We start from the raw sequence: 13,846 nt of genomic DNA, 5'->3' as shown, positions 1-13,846 counted from the left end.
GATTACTTTTTAAAATGAAGGACATGCTTGTATTAAAAATTAAAAATTATTAAATATTTAATGATTTATATGCATTTATTAATTTAATCATAATTGTATATATACATTATGACCTTATACTATATATAAAATTACATTTCGAGTCCTAGTTATTATGGGGATACAACTGACACAGTGATTTATCAATACATATAAAAAAAATGATTATAGTTAAGAAGATAAGATGTGATTGTGCACATCAGATAACCTCCCTTACTCGACTAGAAATTCCATTCCATCCATTCATAAAAAAAAAATCAAATCTATCCCGCATTTTTGGTAGCTACATTACTTTTCCTCACCTTAACAATCAACTAAAATTTAGTTTTCTTCGATCCAAGTAGGATATTTAACTCGAATCTATTGCACTCTATTGAATTATTTTGTAATGATTTGAACACGATGAACAATGTACTATCGAAATGAAAAGGTTTTGGTACCAACGTGCATGGGTTGGTTCAAGTGGTTCAATATTTGTTTCCTTTAAATAAGATTTTAAATTCACGTTTTATATAATGAGGAAAACTCACGATGGAAAAGTTTTACCATTTAAGGGGTTGATTCGACTCGAACTGAAATAGTAGGAGCTCAATGACTTCAAGATATCATGGACCACATCGAAGAATAAAAAGAATGGTTTTGGACAATTTATTATTCGAAATTATTGTTATTATTCATAATTATCCATAAAGAGAATTAATTATCATATTGATCAAATAGAAAAATGAGAAAAGGAGAAGCAGGGAGAAAGGGACCAAACGGGGTATTAATTATCCATATTGGTTCATTTATTTACAAAATTAAACTCACTTAACTTAATTTAATAATACAATAATTATTTTTTTATTCTTTTTTTAATTTTATATCATACTTTTAATTATTTATTATTATAAATAATTTTTTAATATTATATTTTTTCCACTATTTAATATTTTTCCTTAATTTTAACACTTTTTTTTCAATTTGTAACACAATCATTAATTTTTTATCTTCATTTTTAAATTCTCTCACATACATTTTTTAATTACTTTTATTTTCAACTTGTAAAATCAAATTAAATTGCCCCTAACTTTATACCAAAACCTATGATATTCGTTCTTTTCTGCCATTTTTCTCCTCGCTCTCTCTCTCTCTCTCCACCGCCTCTCTCTCTCTCTAAAAGCTTTTAATCGTTGTAAGTGCCAGGACTGCCATGGAAGGTCGTATGACATCCATCTCATGGCGACCCATTTGATCAGTTGCCTGAGATGAAGATGAGATGAGAACGAGAACCCCCACCCACCATCACACCATCACCACCACCACCATCACCACCACCATCGTCATCATCATCATCGTCTCTACTTTCCAGAGCCACTGACCAGTCAGAGACCCACAGAGGAGATGGAGAAGAGCAGCTGCCACTCCACCGCCGATTCCACCACCTCCAGCACCGGCAGCTCCGGCAAGGACAACAACAACAACAACAACAACCCATACCTGAAGCACCTCAGCCTCAACAAGCTCTCCCACAAGATCTCCAAGCCCCCGTCCTTCGCCCGATCCGCCCTCGACCCGAACTCCAACCCCGGTTCCGTCCTCGACCACCACCACCACCCGGGCAACCTCCAGCAGCCGCCCGTCTACAACATCAACAAGAGCGACTTCCGGGAGGTGGTCCAGAAGCTCACCGGCTCCCCCGCCCACGAGCGGCTCTCCTCCCCGCCGCCGATCCAGCCCCCAAAGCCCCCCAGCTCCCGCCTCCAGCGGATTCGTCCCCCTCCCCTCGCGCAGCTCGGCGTCCGCCCCTCTACCCTGCTGAACGCCGCTCCCTCCTTCCCCCAGAATCAGAATCCCATCCCTAACAATCAGATTCCAATCTCTGCTCCGACTTCGTTAGCTGCCGGCACGAGCACGAACAGCGGCGTGGCCAGCGAATTCAACCCTATCGGGCGGCCGATCGCGCCGCTGTCCCCCCTCCCGCCGATGCCAGCCGTTTACGCGGCGGCGGAGTCTCCGGTGTCAGCCTACATGAGGTACCTCCAGAGCACAGCCTCCGGTGACTCGTCACGGCCCTTACTGTTCTCCGGATTCCCTCCCATGGCACCCCCGGCCACGGTCCCTCCTCCGGCATCAGCATCCGCGGCACCACCGCCATCGCCGCCGTTCCAGCTCCCGCTATCGCCGCTGCCCTTCGGATGCCTGAACTCTCCGCGGTCTCCTCACCCGCTGCTCTCCCCGGGGCTGCTCTTTTTGCCGACATCGGGTCAGCTGGGGTTCCCTCAGTTCCCGCTCTCGCCAACGGTGCCGGTGCCGGTGCCGGTACCGAGCCCGACATATAAAGGAGGCATCTGAGGTCAGAGCCATGAAGGAATGGGACTGCAGACGCGAGAGGAAGCGGGACCAAACTCTTCCTTCTTCAGGCGAGCGGATGTTTTCGATCGATGAAACGGTGTCGTTTTCCGCGCTGGGTTTATGCTGTACATTTAGAAGAACGAAGCAAAGTCGTTATATTAAGATTCAGCTTTAGGATCTATGCTTAGATTTAGATTTTGTAAATTTGTCGTCAGAAAAGTTCTCAGCATTTTCTGCTACTTTTGATACTTTCAATTCTCTTCCTGTTTTTAGCATTTTAGGGCAAAAACATCATTAATAGGAGACAAAGGTTGGCTCAGTGGGCATGTTATATGTTTGCAAATTGTTGTCATCGGTAGCTATTGTATAACTTAAATGTCTATTCTTCGCCGTGTTAAAAGTCGTATGGAACGGGATGCACGAGATATCTTATCGTCTTTATGATCGAGCCAGGGTTCCAGGTTTTTCGATGAAAACATCAATGAACCTTCATGATCGAGGGGGAGATGATATGATACGACATGATGTGTTGGGCCATGGAATGGACCAGACCTGTTTGGGTGGCTTCATATGTTTTTGAGGTGCCCTCACAAAGTCCAATTACTATTGCAGTCATTGTCTTGGTTCTTTTGACTGCACATCATTCCATTCTTAGTTTGACCAGCTCCCATCATTTCTTGTTCTTAGGCCGTTATGAGTACGGTTCATTCCGAAACACTGAGGATTATATGATTAAATTAGGTTGATGTAAAACTGATATATGGCCTCATCCGACCTCGCCAAGAACTAATCGACAATCGAGCATTACGATTTTTCCGCGGCACAAGGTCATCAATATATATGTCGTTATTGAGTGATCGCAGTGCATCACGGGATCCAGCATCCAACAACGGGGATGCATTTCTGGTTTAATAACTTAATCATATGGGATCTGTATATGATTACATATTGCTGCGGATGAGGTCAAAAGAACGGCGGAGAATTTGATAATCAATAACGGGGAAGGGAAGCCGCACTTCGGTCAGATGACAGGAGGATAAGATGATATTGATATATAATGATATCACAAACCCCACTCAACATGGACGGCTTGGTTTGAAATAAACAATGTGCCTAGATAAGAATCAACCAATGCATACGTGCCACTTATAGTGCTATGAAGATACGAATAAGATCGAGCGCAATCACAGGACATGAAGGAATACCGTCATGTCATCAAAAATAGCTCGAAACATTTGAAGGCCAAATAAGAGACTCTTATTAACCAAGCTCCGTAGTAAATTAGATTAACCAACACCGACATACTTCGAGTGTGATGCATAAGTAATGTAACAATATTTAATTTGTCAAGGCATATAAGTTGCATGGCAAGTTTATGGTAGCTAATAATCACTTGGGCTTCTAGGGGGTGAAGAAAGAAACGACCTACTGCTCTTACCGATGGAGCCCATGTTACATCGTGGATGAGTGGCGACAATGGACGATGTTTCCCACTGGTCGGTCGACCAATCAGAACAGAAAGGTAGGTGAAAGATGTAGAGTGACCTTTACACCCCAAACCAGTTGAGATGTCTCTTCAAAGACAGTAATTAAAGATGATTTACAGCCCGTTTGTTTTCAAAGAATTTAACTTTAATTTTAACTTTAACTCAACACACTACACAACAAAAATACACGTTTCCCAAGTCAAATTTATAACTATATCTCATTTGTCATTTTCCACAATCAAAATCAAAATCAAAATCAAAATAACTTTAATTCTGAATCCAAACGGCCCCTTAAATTTCCTCGGCATCTCCATTTCTTCGTACGGAAGAATCCACGTCAATTCCCCAAAAAATTGATCTAAATTTTACAGAGCCCTCGTGATTCTCATGTTTGGTTTGAACGTGATAACTTCCATTTCCACTCTCACATTTCCATTCAAATGGTAATGTAGATTATCATGAAAGGAGTGAAAATGTGAAATGTGAATTCCCACCTTAGTAGGAATGTCACCAAATGCCCTCTTAATATCTCCGAAAGGCCACACAAAGTAAAAGCTTAGAAAGCATTTTTTCTCATCTTTCCCACCAAACCATCGCATCGCCACCCACAATTTATTTTCTACTAGAATCAGAGACTCTCAACAAACCCGATGGGTGACCCGAACAGAGAGAGATGCTTATCAAAGACGATAAAATCTGTCTGACCAAGGTCGTCAACAGGCTCTGACCAAGGGACAATGCACAGTGCAACGCTAAGCCTAACCTTACTGTCTATTCCATTTCTACCTACCAGAGGGCAAGAAAGTATATGTATATCTCAGGTTCCGAAACGGAGGATAAAACGAGCTGAAGTGATTATAAAATTAAGGCATTCACGGCCGATGGAACAGCAGAGTTAAGGTAATCAGAAAGCACATCCATTTGATAACATAGAGCTAAAAAAGAAACCCCCAGGGAGTTCAGGTACAGAGACAACAGTTCATGCCTAGGACTCAGACAGATAGCAGATTGAGAAAGAGAAATCAATAGCAAGCACCTTCTCCGTTTAAAAACATATAGAGGAGGAGATCGATTGACATTATAACTTAGCAGTGGAGAAGACCTCACTGCTGTTCATCGGGCTTTGGTGTTTCCTTGATTTCGTCGGCCCCATCATCCTGAAACAACAACAGGGAAGATCCATTAAATTTGACGAGAACAACCTTACAGTCAAGCTCCAGATCAAGAAAAAAAAAAGAGTCATGGAGATTGAGTCTGGACCTGCATGTCGGAGGTCCACAGGGTCAGGTTATCGCGGAGAAGCTGCATGATCAGAGTGCTGTCCTTGTAGGACTCCTCGCCCAGGGTGTCCAACTCGGCGATTGCTTCATCAAAAGCCTGTCAAACACAAAGAGTATCTCTCTATTACCATATAACCAATGCCTTGATCGTTGATCAGTGAATACTAGCAATATTACGGCTTAATACTCTTCAATCCTAGCTTGCAACCCTATATGATGTTATCGAGCACCAAAAGTCTGAGCTTGGTGGCATTAGATTTAAATGTCTAACCTGTTTGGCAAGGTTGCAAGCACGATCAGGGGAGTTCAGGATCTCATAGTAGAAGACGGAGAAGTTGAGGGCCAGCCCGAGCCGAATCGGGTGAGTTGGGGCAAGCTCAGTATTGGCAATGTCCTATAAAAGGAAAGTGGAGAGCAATTGAATATGAGCCACTGCACATTCCATAGCTAATTAATAAGATCAACTGCATATAAACCCCAACTAAGAGATTGTAGTTGCTACTATCATGAAGATTTGAATGTCATATGCCATAGAAAATCAGATAATCCTAAACCAAGATGGTCAGATCAGCAATTCAAAATTCAAAATTAGTAGCAGGAAATTATGCGGTGAGCAGAGCTACGACCTAAACAATGTGATAATGTTTCAGATCCGCAGGATGAACCGATCAATAAGAAAGTGGAAGATCAATATTGAAAGTAAAACAGAAGGGGATGGGGGGGAGTTGAGAAGGAGACCTGAGCGGCCTTGTAAGCGGTGAGAGTACTCTCAGCGGCCTCCTTGCGCTCGGCGCCGGTCTTGAACTCGGCGAGGTACCTGTGGTAGTCGCCCTTCATCTTGAGGTAGAAGACCTTGGAGTCGCCAGCGGAGGCGGCAGGGATAAGGCGGGAGTCGAGGAGCTTGAGGATGCTGTCACAGATCTTGGAAAGCTCAGCCTCGATCTTGGAGCGGTAGTCGCGGATGAGGGAGACGTGGTCGTCGTTGCCGCGGCTCTCCTCCTTCTGCTCGATCGAGGAGATGATGCGCCAGGAAGCACGGCGGGCGCCGATGACGTTCTTGTAGGCCACGGAAAGGAGGTTGCGCTCCTCGACGGAGAGCTCCTCGGCGTCGGCCGCGGCGGCCGAGACCTTCTCCATGAATTCGACCATCTCCTCGTAGCGCTCAGCCTGCTCGGCCAGCTTGGCCATGTAGACGAACTCTTCGCGCGGCGACGGAGAAGCTGCCATTGTCTCGGTCGAGGAGGAGAAAGAAGATGCGATCCGAGCTTCGGACTTCGCTTTATAATTCACGGGAAGAGAGAGAGAGAGAGAGAGAGAGAGAGAGAGAGGTGAAGAGGAGAGGAGAGGAGAGGAGAGACTTTTGCGAATGGAAGGTCTGATGGGTTAAAAATGGGGAGGTCGGGGGGGAGTGGTGGAGGAAAGGGCGATGATTGCGTGCGACTGATTTGGAAGATGCAATCTCATCCGTTGGATCTGTTTTTGGAGAGAGAGATAGAGAGAAGAGAGAGAAGATTGACGGGTACAATGGGCAGCTGTCATACACGAGGATGGAAGCAGAAAAAGGCAAGGGACGGCCTGTAGGGCGAGGCACGGAGAACGGGCAGCGGGCAGCTTTGTGGGGCCCTCCTTCCCTCTAGTGCTTTTGACTGGCCCACCCCCTCATTTTTTGAACTTCAGGGGCCGTACTTGGGCTTTGACTAATATCATTCGAGGCTTGGCCCAAAATTCGACCACGCCCCAGCCCATTCCGCTCATAACTTTGATCCGCCATTTTTCATTTTTTTTAAAGCGTTTTGTCAATTATTTATGATTTCGCAACTTGGAGAAATGTCCGATTAACATTTGCTTCAACAATGACCGCAATTGTGCAGAACATCGGGTAGAGCAATCAATGAAGAGGCGGAGAATTAACCAAGTCACTAATAAGCTCAAGTCATAAATCATGGAGAAACCACATTCTACAATAGCGGAGCTAAAATTTGTAGCGGAAAAATGAATACCAAGAATTCTAATCCAAAGCAAAACTGATCTTACAACGAAATGTCGATAATATGGACAAAACCAGGGGGCAAGCAGCCTTAGGCTGCGATGGACGGCTTGGAGGCAGCAGAAAGGCGGGACCTCTTCTTTGCCAAGCTCTCGCTGCGGCGTTCCCTCTGCTCCTTCAACCGAGTGGCGAGCAGCTTCTGGTAGTCTGCTGCCTCAGCCTTGGCCTTTGCGATCCTCTTCTTCTTGTCAGCAATCCTTGCTCGCTTCCTCTGCAGGGTCAAGGGAGTGACCAGCCTCTGAATCTTGGGTGCTTTGCTCACATTCTTGCCTGCAAAAATCCACATGTAGGATAAGACTTGGCTCATAAAACTTACGCTCGTCAGTCCAAGGAGAGGAGACCTACCAGATTTTGTGGTGAAGGTTCTCCTGTAGGTGTTAACGTACTTCCGGACATCATCCTCCTTTGTGAGGTTGAAGAGTTTACGGATCTTTGAAGCTCTCTTGGGGCCACGCATCCTTGGCTTTTCAATATCGGTAAGGCCAGGAAGATCATTCTCGCCCTTCTTGACAATAATCAAGTTCAGAACTGAAAGGTCCTGGCTCACAATGCACCCACGTACCGACTTCCTCCTACGCTCTCCATTGCGCCTTCCATATCCACGGAAGCAAGGAGTCCCTGATACAGCGGTAGAATGGATGCATCTTGTCAATAATCATACTGAAAAGGACCTCCGGCAAATCATGTACACTAACTGAAATCTTTAGAATGAAACTTAGCAGGAAAAAATGCCGAAGAAAACTATACAGACCCCTGTGAAGCAAGAGACGGACACGGCCAGGGGTCAGGACTCCCTGCTTCATCGGGAACCCTTGCTTGTCGCAGCCCCCCATTATCTTGAAAACGTAACCCTTAAATTCCTGACAAAAAATTAGTGTGATCACGTGAGAAATGGTAAATGCACACAAACACTACAAGACAACAGTATGGAGAGCACGTAGAATTACCTCTCCAAGAGCATCGCCGCTGACCTCCTGTGAGATCCTCTTGTCAAAAAAGGCCCGCCTGCACAACAGCAAGCGATTGTTTTAGGGCTCGTTAATTTCTCACTAACGAACAAAAAAAAACATCCATCAATCTACAATGCTAATATGCATCCATGAATTCTTTAACTTTGAGGGTGAGAAGCCAATGATTATTTCACGACTCAGAAGCATCATGCGAGTACATGAAACAAGCTTTCCTTCGATTAGCGCCAGGCAGACTCATTTTGTGCTCATGGAACTTTTCAACCATACTAGGATTGAGCTAGGAGCATGTCCAGAGTCTCATACCCAATTCTACTAATACATGCTGCATTCAAGAAAGCAACCTTTTGGAAAACTAGACTAGAAAATAAGTATATTAATTGCTTTATTAAGTAAGCCTACATACCATATCAGGTTATAAAACCAGGCAAGGACAAGATACATGTCGGAGAAGAATCTATCTCCTAGTACTATTACTATGCATGAAGAAGCCTCCAATCAAACAGCTCCCGCAACCGCCAAAACACAAACCTAGAAAACTTCATCCAAATTGAAAGAGATGCCATCCAATTCAGCTGCAGCATTGCACACAAATCTAGATCCAATTCATCTCGACTGACCTCGAAGATGGATAAAACTGTTAAAAAGCACAAGGACAAGAACAACTATATCAATGGAAACTCACAGTTTCTGGTCATCGTCGATTTCGAGCTTCTTCTGGCACCCGGTGGTCGGGTTCGCGATATTGAACTGCAAAACAAGCAGGCACGGTGTCAGAATCCAGTCATGGAGATAACTTATATACGTTGGGAACAACACAGTTCCCGATGCTCACACCTTCATTGCTGCTCAGAGCGGACAGTGGGGGAGCAGAGGCGGAGGAGAAGACACCGGGAAGAGCGAGAGAGAGAAGGAAAGAGAGCCGGCGCCTTTCCTGCTTAGGGTTTCCAAGGTAAGCTGCTCCGGCTCACGTAAGACTAGACGGCGCCGCTGTACGAGTAAACGGACGTTGACCTTCGAACATCCTAGCCGTACGGGGGCTCAATGATTTGATTTGATCCGAGGTCTAATCCGATGGTCCGTGAAGCGTGTATGATTTTTCCAACGAAAAATCCTAACGGCGTTAACTCTGGCTGTTATAACCGAAAAGGACTAATTCTCGAATCGGTCCTCAATCTTTCACTGCATTTTCATTTTTACCCTAAACCTCCGTTTGTTGTTTTTCAAGATTGAGTCCCCAATGACACCAAAAAATGTGCAACAGGATCCTCCATAGTTTTCGAATTTCTTACATATGTAATGTGTCGACCTTGTATAAATATTTATGTTCTGCAAAATGAAACCATCTGGGGTGATGGGTTCCAAGCTCACTTCCATGTGGTTTGGAAACCCTAGGTCTCGAGTTCAAATCCCCCGAGGGATATATGTTAGGACGGGGCTCTTTGGCTTGGACCTGTGGTCATCTCCGGCTTCTGTGAACTATACTAGGCCCTTGGTGGTGTTACGCTGATGGGGCCAGCGTCAGTTCGTCTAATATGTTCGCGATTGAACACGAGAGCCCGAACATTGTATAGCAGGGAGCGGCAAGGTTGCCATCACTACTGCCTACCATTTATTTAGCGAAAAAATCACTACTGCCCACCATTTATTTAGCGAAAAAAAAATGTTCTGCAAAATGAAGCCTACAAAGCATAAATGTGATCTTAGCGGACGAATGACACCATTTCAATCGATAAGGATGCTTCCATATTATGATAGAATGTAGTCCATGAAATATGTGAAAGAAGAAAATTAAGATTTCAACGAAATCAGACCGAGACTGCAGTTCCAAACGTAGTTCGAAATTTTAGGGACGCAAGCTTCCAAATGTCAAATCCATCAGTTCTCCGAGTTCCATCACATTCGGTGGATCAGGTAGGTGTGATCTTTGATTGGATAGGCCTCGAGCTATTTGTTTCATGGTAGGCCGGAACTCTGGTCTGTAGCTCAAGCACGAGAATGCTACCTGTACAGTGTAGATAACTTCAAATGCGGCTTCATTTCTTGGGAATGGAATTCGCGGATCTAAGACATCTTTCAGCGTAAGGTGATCAGTTGATGATGATGCAGCCGGACTGAAGGAGATGGATGAGATGAGATCCGTCGGGTGCCTTCCCATGATTGTCTCTAGAGTCACAACTCCAAAACTATAGACGTCACACTTCTCGTTCACGATCATGGTGTATGCAAGCTCTGGATGTACAAGAGCAATTACAAAACAGGTCGCATAACACAGACTTTCCATTTTTCTAGCAGAGTGAAGAAAAGAGGACTAAAGTAGATCGAACCTACCTGGAGCGGCGTATCCACATGTCCCTACGAATGTAGTCCAGTTTAACGAATCGGGTTTCAGAAACCTGGCAGTGCCAAAGTCCGACACGCGGGCTTCGTACTCGTCATCCAGCAGCACATTTTTGCTTGACACATCTCGGTGAAGTATCGGAGGGGAGCACTCATGGTGCAGGTAGCACAAAGCGTTTGCAATGCCCTTCACAATGTTCACCCGCTCGAGCCACCCGAAACCCGCCGCATCATCATCATCAATCAGTAAGCCCTGCAGGCTACCTGATCCCAGGAACTCGTATACCAGGAAAGAGTGCCTCGGGGTCGAGCAGTACCCACAGAAATTCACGATGTTACGGTGCCTCACCTCCGTGAGAGCGCGGATCTCGCTCTCGAACGCCTTGTGAATAGCTGTCTCACTCTCATCGTCAAGTACTGCATGAAGTTTCTTCACGGCGAAAACACGGTCCGTTGCCAGTTCCGCCTTGTAGACGCTCGCATATGCCCCGGCGCTGATGCAGTACTTGCTGTCGAAGTCCTCGACCGCAGCTATAATCTTCTGGTATGCAATTCTCCCGTCATAGCTCCATATTGCCAACAAAAATTCATTGCTTGTCAGCACGGTACCCTCTTTGTTGCCTTTCCTGTAGTTGAGCCAATACAAAATCCCAAAAGCCACATACAAAAGAAGTAGCAGCCCCTCTATAATAATAAGAACAAAATTATCCCAAGCCAAATACAAAAGAAAGAGCAGCCCGACTACAATCGGAAATATAAATGTCGTTACCAACACTAGAGAATTAGGTGTCATTACTGAGTGCAATATTATCAAAGGAAACTAGAGGATGGTTCGAGTTTCCGGAGGAAAGAGACCATTGCTTTAATAAGGCTGGGGAAACGTTGTCCTGAAGTGAAGTTGACTGACCATTCCAAGTCAATGAGCATCTTCCTCCTCTCCATTACTCTCTCTCTGTTTTTTTTTCTTTTTTTTTTCAGTTTTCCCTTTTATGTGGATTTCCTCATCATTCCTAGTAAAAACAGATTTCTGATAAAGCCATTACGAAGAGAAACAATTATGACAATCAGTCACTGCAAAATCTTTCTGTAGATGTTTCTAGCTAACTTACATACGTTCCGTGTTGAAAGGTCCACGATGACTACGTCAGTCTTTGCCGACACAGACAGGCTGATTGACATTAAAGTGAGAAGGGGCCTCCATTTTTTGTAGATGGAAGAAGATTCGTGTCGACTTGAAATCAGTGAAATGACCGGATTAGATGGGTTAGGAAACCGACCTCGATGCAGGATTAACAAGATCAACTAAAGGCTTTGCTCCAAAGAAGAATAATCACTTATGTTAACATGAGCAGTGACAGAATTGCGACCCCACAGAAGCTGCCTAAGAACTACATCTCGATCTGCTTCGAAAGAACAGCAGACCAGATTAGATGGGGCAGATGAATACAGAAATATCTGCCGTAAGCATAAATGACGGTTTCCTTCTTGTCGTCATTAATAAGCAGTTAGATGAAGTGGCCATTATCATAGTGGCTGGATAGATTATACATACTAAAATGTCTCCTGATGTCATGGATCCTTTTACTGGTGGGATCTCTCAGGATCGTAATGGATGCATATATATGTATTTATTAATGGTGTTGCCAATGAGAGGACGATTAAACACAGAAACTCAGATTCACTTAACTCGCTGTCCTCTCGGTCACGCCCAGATTTGCAGCAGCACGATGGAGGAGGCAGCACAAGAAACGGCTTATAATGGACGCAGAGAGCAGCAGCAGCAGCAGCAGGGGAAGAGGATGATCATGAAGGACCAAATAAACAGCATCATCCTTGTACTGTTCAACTGCGCCCTGATGTCAGTGGGCCAGATCTGTGGCCCGCTGCTCCTTCGTGTATACTACCTACCTCCATGGCAGGAGGTGCAAATGGTTCAATGCGTGCCTCCTCGCAGCAGGCACATGCCCCGCGTGTGCTTATCAATCGTCGATTAGTCCTGGCTAGCGTGGGCCTCAGGCTCCTCCTCGGCCTTGACGGCTACCTATACTCATTCGGGCTATCGTACGATTCGTACCTCCCCGTCTCCATCTCATCCCTCCTCAGTTCCACCCAGCTGGCCTTCACAGCGGTCTTCGCCTTTCTGGTCGTCAGGCACAGGTTCGGTTCGAATATTTTCTGAGTGTCACTGTCAACTATCCGAAAATAAAAGCAAGAATTCATATATACGATCGTGATGGCCTGGTGACAGGTTCACCCACTACTCCGTGAATGCGGTCATGCGCATGACCTTCGGGTCCCTAATCCTGGGTTTCAACATGAATGGGGACCGCCCCGAGGGAGTGTCCGACAGCAAGTACGCATTGGGGTTCTTCATGACTGTGACAGCAGGAGCGATCCATGGGTTCATCATTCCTGCGCTGGAGTACACGCACCTACACGCTGGTGTGGCTGTGTCATTCGACATGGTTATGCAGGTCCAGTTCTTGATATCGTTGTTCGCCACCATCTTCAACACCATCCCCATGGTGATCAACCAGGATTTCCAGGTGGGCCACCCAACGGTCGATCCATTAAACATCACTTCTCATGTCCTAGTCGTTTTGCTAACATCCATATCACATCCTGATGCAATGTTTTCCGCTTTTTCAAGACAATACCAATGGAAGAAGAGGACTTCGGGCTCGGTTCTGGGAAGTACTATGCGGTGGTGGTGCTAGCGGGAGTGGCAATGCAGTTCCTGATAATGGGGAGCATCGGGATCACCTTCTGCTCCACGTCTCTGCTTGGAGGATTGGTTACATCTCTCCTCGTACCAATGCAGCAGGCGTTTGCCATAGTGTTGCTGTGCGAGAATTTCACTGCCGAGAAGGGGATGGCCCTCGCAATGTGTCTCTGGGGCTTCGCCTCCTACTTCTACGGAGAGTACAGGACCGGGCAGGAGAAGAAGGAGGAGGAGGAGTTTGCGCGCCGCCTCATCACAAAGAATTAGATACTGGAGATGAAATTACTTCAATTGAGACCCTTAACTGATGCATGTCAAAAGTTTTTATATCTTCTGTTCAAGCAAAAATGGCAATTTTAATTCGCATTAGTTGGTCTGTACGTGCCCCTCCCAAATGCATGTGTTGGGATTCTGAAGCTTTCGGTTCACGGTACAAGTCTTTCGCCCGTGGGAACACGGTATCTCTGGAAAGGGGACCGACATCGTGTTTTTAGGACTTGCATATCAGGAGTCCCTCGCCAGACCTTTATGTGAAAAGTCCGCCTTGTGACTAGCCCAGAAGAGATAGAGTATGCAAAAACTGGCTCGTAATTGATTCTCATACCAATTGTGAGCCTTTTCCTAATCAA

At 45.4% G+C, this 13,846-nt stretch overlaps 4 protein-coding genes and 1 pseudogene across 5 annotated transcripts; 2 read left to right on the top strand and 3 right to left on the bottom strand.

Annotated features, from left to right (window-relative positions):
* The first annotated feature begins 1,134 nt into the window (after nt 1-1,134).
* On the top strand, nt 1,135-2,773 carry LOC116206688 (VQ motif-containing protein 9-like). Its single transcript, XM_031539515.1, has one exon. It carries the CDS (start codon nt 1,423-1,425, stop codon nt 2,371-2,373), a length of 951 nt encoding a protein of 316 aa, XP_031395375.1. The 5' UTR covers nt 1,135-1,422; the 3' UTR covers nt 2,374-2,773.
* Nucleotides 2,774-4,695: 1,922 nt separating this feature from the next.
* Nucleotides 4,696-6,519, bottom strand: LOC116206774 (14-3-3-like protein). Its single transcript, XM_031539609.1, has 4 exons — nt 5,879-6,519; nt 5,412-5,534; nt 5,121-5,237; nt 4,696-5,017 (listed from the first exon to the last, which is right to left on the bottom strand). The coding sequence occupies exons 1-4, from the start codon at nt 6,365-6,367 to the stop codon at nt 4,964-4,966; spliced, it is 783 nt and encodes a 260-aa protein (XP_031395469.1). The 5' UTR covers nt 6,368-6,519; the 3' UTR covers nt 4,696-4,963.
* Nucleotides 6,520-7,047: 528 nt separating this feature from the next.
* On the bottom strand, nt 7,048-9,146 carry LOC116206859 (40S ribosomal protein S6-like). 2 transcript variants are annotated; one of them, XM_031539790.1, is made up of 7 exons: nt 8,993-9,056; nt 8,841-8,905; nt 8,562-8,730; nt 8,135-8,192; nt 7,939-8,047; nt 7,533-7,805; nt 7,048-7,457 (listed from the first exon to the last, which is right to left on the bottom strand). In XM_031539790.1, exons 3-7 carry the CDS (start codon nt 8,597-8,599, stop codon nt 7,219-7,221), a joined length of 717 nt encoding a protein of 238 aa, XP_031395650.1. In that variant the 5' UTR covers nt 8,600-8,730; nt 8,841-8,905; nt 8,993-9,056; the 3' UTR covers nt 7,048-7,218. The 2 variants fall into 2 exon arrangements, with proteins under 2 accessions (XP_031395650.1, XP_031395581.1); XM_031539721.1 differs by lacking the exon at nt 8,562-8,730 and having other exon boundaries at nt 8,993-9,146.
* Nucleotides 9,147-9,878: 732 nt separating this feature from the next.
* LOC116206603 (MDIS1-interacting receptor like kinase 2-like) lies at nt 9,879-12,419 on the bottom strand. The gene is made up of 2 exons (XM_031539415.1): nt 10,487-12,419; nt 9,879-10,387 (listed from the first exon to the last, which is right to left on the bottom strand). The coding sequence occupies exons 1-2, from the start codon at nt 11,286-11,288 to the stop codon at nt 10,002-10,004; spliced, it is 1,188 nt and encodes a 395-aa protein (XP_031395275.1). The 5' UTR covers nt 11,289-12,419; the 3' UTR covers nt 9,879-10,001.
* LOC116202487 lies at nt 12,052-13,586 on the top strand (annotated as a pseudogene).
* The last annotated feature ends 260 nt before the right edge of the window (nt 13,587-13,846 follow it).

Source organism: Punica granatum, chromosome 1 (genome assembly GCF_007655135.1).
Source record: "Punica granatum isolate Tunisia-2019 chromosome 1, ASM765513v2, whole genome shotgun sequence".
Classification (NCBI taxonomy): domain Eukaryota; kingdom Viridiplantae; phylum Streptophyta; class Magnoliopsida; order Myrtales; family Lythraceae; genus Punica; species Punica granatum.
Note: the sequence above shows the minus strand (reverse complement) of the source record. Positions and strands in the feature narration are given on the sequence as shown.